The following is a 6,000-nucleotide window of genomic DNA, read 5'->3' as shown; positions in this document are numbered from 1 at the left end:
AGGAAAAAAACCCTCTCATCACAGGAAGTGAAGGCAAAGAAAATTGTAAAGCACTAACATCTATCACATGCCATTCTTCCCCTCTGACTGCTGCTGACAGCAGCAATGCAAACTTGTCAGATAAATGCTTTTCTTGTCACGTTTGGACTAAGAACTGTATGGTGAGCTTTGAGTCCTGGTGACAATATAAAGTTACTCTTGTAGGACTGAAATGAAGGAAGAAGAGTAAGAAAAGGGAGAAGGAAGTAACAAGTCAAAATTATTCCTACTGTTCAAGTCTTGACCGAAAAACAAGTTTTTAACAGCTTAATTCACTGCACACTGCCATACCATCCACCAGCTGCTGAAACGAACCATGAAAGTCTGCTGTTTTTAGAGAGTCTCTGAGGAAATACCAATTCACTGGTTTTATTAAACCCTCGTGAGAAAGCCAAGTCTGAAGCTGCTGGGGACTTGTATCAGTTCCAAAGCATGTGGAGAGGGGGTGAAAGGAAATGTCACTTGAAAGAGATGTTTGGTATCAAGCATGAGCTGTGGAATGTCCTCACGGTTGTTCAGCATAGCCTGAAATCAGAAGAGAAAGAGTGTGAAAACACTGAATTAAGAATCAAAGCAAGACCAGTACATTGCTTTCTTCCCATTGCAAATTGTGCTTTTCCATGATGCTAAGCAGATTTGTTTGCATCACTTTCAAGTGTCTAGAAGATGAGCAACTTAGTAATAATGTGATGTATAGGTCAAGTACAACTATAAAGCATAAGAAGACATGTGTATGTAATATCCTGTAAGCTGAATATTTGAAACAACAGTTACAGCTCTTACCTGGACTTTCCGAACAAATGATGGACTCACTCTTTTCTCAAAGTCATCTATCGGAGTGTATGAGTTCAGGATCTTAACTATCTGCTCAAATTACAAAAGACTATTTTAGTGTGTCATAAAAAGGGAGAAGACAAAAAGAAGAAAGCACTATTATGACATTCTTACTGATATTTAATTAAAGTTTCAGTGAAACATTATACAGTAAAGAGAGAATTTTGACTTGTCAACTATTGAGTTGTTACACATATGGTGATTGCTATGACTCATTTCCAGAGATGTCAGTAGATCAAGGAGGTGTAGGAAAAGCTGAATCGATTCAAGGAAACAATAAAAAACCCCCTGTGACATACTAAAAAAAAACCAACACATTGTCGAACAAAAATGTGGGATACAACAAAGCAGGGAAGCATTCACCACGGGAGCAGTTAAAATGCCCAAAACAATCAGGAATAAGGAGTTAAAATTTCAGTTTAACAACTGATGCTGTGGAATGCTGAGGAATGCTACTTTTATGAAATTAAAATCCAATGGCTTTTTGGAAAAAATTATTTTAGATAGCTAAGATTCTGCAATCAGTGCTGCCAGAAAAAATTAGATGGTTCATTACCTGCACAGTAGAAAGAGATGTGCAGTGTTCACATATTTCCTTGGCATCATCATCTGTGATCTTTTTAACCTGAAGGAGCCAGGCTGCTTGAGACAGAGGCTCCAAAGTTTCTTTGGCATTGCTGCTTTGAAGATTCTTGTCCTTTAGCCATTCTTCCAAGTAGCTGATATTACATCTGGGTTAAACCATGAACAAAAACCAGAAATGTCAGGTTCCCCTTGAGGAGCAATTTACTTTGAAGACTGCTAAAGAAGAAATAGTCTTCTAATGTTGTATTCAAATTAAGAGATTTTAAGTTAAAAACAATACCCGCAGATCATAAAAATTAAACTATTAATAGCCTACTGAATGAAATACTTGTTATAGTTCAGTTATTTTTTCTTCATTATTTCTTAAAGCTTGGCTAATAGAAAGTGAGTTATTAGTTTAGCTGTTGTTTCCAGAAAATTACTAACATACACTGTCATTGTCTACTGCACTGTATGGCATTAAAACATTTATTTAGAACTGAATGTGCACAGGAAATAAGAACAATTTTTGCTGCTACAAAGCAGGGCTAGGCTTATAACTGATGACCAGCTTTCTTCTAATAATGTTCCCAGATGGGCCAGGATTTTACTGATTTTCCTTCACCTGAGTGTGCAGACTGACTAATGGAAAACAAATGCACTATGTCTTCTGCAAAACACTTAGGAGCATGTTTTCTTGATGCTTGCAACAAGAGAGATGATGCTCCATCTACACCCTCCAAGGCTCTATCTCATCACAGAGCATGAAACATGCAAGTCAGCTTTTGTAACTGTGCCAGCCCTGGGACACTGCACCTGTTCGCTACAGTAAGAAAGAATTAAAAATACTGTTGGTCACATCACGGATGAGCTAGCATGGAAAGAATCCTAACCATGTTTGACTTTAAGCTTCAGACTGTAATTTTCTCTGCCTTTTCCTCCACCAGTGTTTCCATGGAAAGAACAATTTATAGTTGTCATGTTGAGAAAGCTCAGCCCAAAATACAAAGATTTATTTTTCCAAAAGAAGTAAAAACAATTGGCTACTTCCAGCAGAACAGTCACAGAATATCCAGTGACTTAAAGGCCATTACATACAAGTGTTAAAAATTCATTCTCAAGCTTGTTGAAGCTTTACTGGCTTTACCTTATCTGCATTCCTTTTCTACAGGAGCACATGTCCTTGCGGAGGAAGAGACTATTGAGGGTGACAGCTCCAATCAGAAAGAAAAGCTGCTTCACTGCCTGCTTTAGGAGCTCAGAGTCCAAGCCATTTTGACACATAGTGCTATAAAAATAGCTGAGCTGCTGCAGGACAGAGGTCATAGTGTAGGTATCTGTGTCATCTATGCTAGAAGAACGTTTACGGAACCCTGTAGGTTTCAAACCAGAAATTCCTTGAAGACTTTCATATTCCAGCATGCCTGGTACTGAAATACAACAGAAAATAACTGAAAAAATTGCAAATTCCCAAGGCTCCTTTCAGTTGCATTAATTATTGAACAAAAGCTGCTTTCTATTTTAGAAGTTAATTGAGACAAGAAAAATAAGATATTGACAAAGGCTTCCAGAGCACACAATTTTTAAAAAGCCTTTTATTTTTTTAAGATGCTGCTCAGATTCACAGCATTATCCTACACTAGGAAGTTTTGAGGAAGAAATCTGGGAATGTATGATTCAGTGAAATTTTACGTGTAGAAACACACATGCAGGAAAACCTGTGTATAAATACCAGGAGAAAGGAGTCTGTCCCACCCTCTGCCTCCCTGTATAAACTTGCTTCATATGCTTCACAAGCTACATAGAGGTCCTCTCAGATTGCTGTTGTCTTACCAATCATGTGCTGAATGTTGTTCTCCATCACAATAATGAATTGGTGATATATTCGAATGGCCAAATCACTGAGAATTTGTCTGTATTCTGAGAGGTCAAAATGCTTCAAACAATTCTTATTCTGACGTGGAGTGTTATACTTCATGAATTCCTACAAGTGAGTTGTAAATATAGGAATCACATAATGTGGTAATTATAAATTGTTACTGCAATGTGTTGGAGTTACTTATTCCATCTTGGGCCAAACACAGTCTCGAATGAGTCAAAGCTACAGCTAATTTCAATGGATGCTTCCTGTACTTAATTCTCCACTTTATGCTGATGTTTAATCTGCTCCTAAAGCCAAAGGACAGATATGCATAGATGTTAATGAACTTTGGAACAGCTCCTAGATCTCATAACAGAAAGCAAACTCATCCTGTTTTCCTCTTGCCCTGCAACACGCCCCCCCCCCCAAAAAAAAGAACAAACACATAAAAAAGCCAACAACATAGCTGTTTCAACTATGACAGCAAACAAAAAAATTTACATTATATTGTTGCAAAGGGATATTATCCTTGGATTTTTCATAAGCAAAGTTCTGACTTCAAAAGTCTACTCTGAATCTTAAGCTGTGTGAGGTGTTTAATATTCATTAGAATGTAGATTAAAAGTAAATTCTGGATTCAGAGCTTTCCCTTCTGCTGCAACCCCAATTACAGAGTGTTGGTAAGGAAGTTTAACAGTTCTGTGTGAGCCTGGTGTGGCCACGAGAGGGAGCGTCTCTAACCCCAGTTCTAGAAAACCTCATTAAAAATACAGTAAGACTTTCCAACTGAAAAGAATTAAAAGAAACTTGAATCTCAGGATGTGATTTATCTTAAACAAGCAAGTGAAATAAAGGAAAAACCTGAACAGTTTATTGTTTTGCTTCTTTCTAGAGGTTTTCTTCCATTTTGGTAGCAGTAAGTATTTGAATGGCCCTAATTATAAAATAGTAAAGCTGTTTTATATAGATACGCAGCCAGATACCTGAAGTCCAGCTCCAATTAAACTCATGTGGAAAGATTCAAATTAAGTAGCAGTTTCCATGTCATGGCTTTAACCTATTTTACCACTTTGATGTATCCTTCATTTCCCTTGATCCATCAATTCTATACTGTCTTATTATTTGTATAAGACACATAACACCACTGCAGAGCAGTGTGAATACATAAATATCTGTAAGGAACACTGGTGAGCTAGTGAGTAGTTATTAATTAATGCTATTTTAAATTCCAATTAAAATCTGTCAAAAGTAATGACAATATTTTATGAAATCAGTCCTACCTCTTCCCCGCTGTACTGCTTCAAACAGTTAAGAAAATAATATGTATTGGAAAGCCAAAACGACAACATCTCAAAGTCTTCTGAATGTTCCTGAAAACGGTAAGTAAAGCAGTCTTACTATGGTATTGTCTCATGAAGTTAATTCAATAATTAACCTTGAGACCATTACAGCATTGGTAGAACAGAGCTTATCTACAGCAGAAGGAGCACAAAGCATCTGTAAGGTGCTGAACAAATCCTGCTCTGTTTCCAGGCTAACACATACCAAAGATCCTTCTTTTGCTTGGTAAATACTGCTTAAGTAGCCTTACCTGACAGACAAGTTAAATAATAAGCCTGAACAAACAGTTTTACAACTCCTATGGATATGTAGTGTGCTGGAGGGCTTCCTGCAAAGACGTGTGAACACCTGCATTCACAAATGAAACTGAACTACATATAAACACAGTTCTATCTGTCTCTTATTTTTATTAGCTGAGTAAACACAAGCTTCTCTTATGGATAAACTGTGCTATAAATTTGTTTGTGTACAAACTTACAGGCATTCTCTGTACAACACGTTCAGCTACATAACCCACAGTCCATTCCTGCTGTGCTTCCTCCCTGTGTCTGGTGTTCCATTATAAATCCATAATAAAGCATTCACAGAGCTGAATTTGTTATGTTTACAGCATAGCAATTTTTGTTTATAATTTAATTTTGTACACTGGCTGGCAATTTGATTTTAATCATTTGGGTTCTAGTGCTGCAGTACAGATGACATGTTGAATTACACCAGCAGCCAAGCAGTGCAAAACCTCTTCAGAGTCCACTACCAGCTTGCTGCCAGACATACCAGCCTCATTTCTGTCCCTCTGACTTTCACCAGTGCTGAAAGCACAGGTGCACTTCACCTAATTAGCTACTCATTGTAAAATGTAAAATACTTTAAATTATTTTGTCAACAACATCTTCGGATAAAAATAATTTATGTTAATGCATTCTTTGGATTCCATGTTCAGCACAGCAGAACCTTACCTGCAGGCTTTCCCGGGATGCTACTACAAACCTCAAAAAAAGTGTCACTAATGATTCTCATTCCCTTCTAGGAATATGAGCAAATGGAAGTGTTGGCATTCCCCAGGTACCACGCATGGATCTTGTAAACTTTGTGTTAAAAATCAAAAAGTACAGTACAGTACAATCAAACACAGCTCCTACCTTAACAACCTGTTTGATGCCATCAATGGTTACATTCATGAAAGACTTCAGCATGTCAGCATCATTCAGGTAATCTGCATACCTCACACACATGAACAGGATGTGGGCTGGAAGGCCAGGGATCATATTAACTACAACTCCACGTGGCTTTAAATCTGCATAGAGGAGAGTCATCTGGTTTATTATGTAAAATTTTCCATGTATCATTCCAAAAAAGACAAG

At 37.4% G+C, this 6,000-nt stretch overlaps 1 protein-coding gene across 1 annotated transcript in view; it reads right to left on the bottom strand.

Annotated features, from left to right (window-relative positions):
- Positions 1 to 411: 411 nt before the first annotated feature.
- MYO5C (myosin VC) overlaps positions 412 to 6,000 on the bottom strand; it is a 32,193-nt gene continuing 26,604 nt past the window's right edge. Inside the window, exons 35-41 of the mRNA XM_062501807.1 lie at positions 5,779 to 5,933; positions 4,579 to 4,668; positions 3,271 to 3,421; positions 2,585 to 2,867; positions 1,430 to 1,604; positions 823 to 903; positions 412 to 564 (exon numbers count right to left, since the gene is read on the bottom strand). Of these exons, the coding sequence (XP_062357791.1) occupies positions 412 to 564; positions 823 to 903; positions 1,430 to 1,604; positions 2,585 to 2,867; positions 3,271 to 3,421; positions 4,579 to 4,668; positions 5,779 to 5,933 (1,088 nt within the window). The remainder of the gene's footprint in view (positions 565 to 822; positions 904 to 1,429; positions 1,605 to 2,584; positions 2,868 to 3,270; positions 3,422 to 4,578; positions 4,669 to 5,778; positions 5,934 to 6,000) is intronic.

The sequence above is a fragment of the Cinclus cinclus genome, chromosome 13, assembly GCF_963662255.1.
Source record: "Cinclus cinclus chromosome 13, bCinCin1.1, whole genome shotgun sequence".
NCBI lineage: Eukaryota > Metazoa > Chordata > Aves > Passeriformes > Cinclidae > Cinclus > Cinclus cinclus.
The sequence above is the reverse complement of the archived record's forward strand: the minus strand, read 5'-3'. Positions and strand labels throughout refer to the sequence as shown.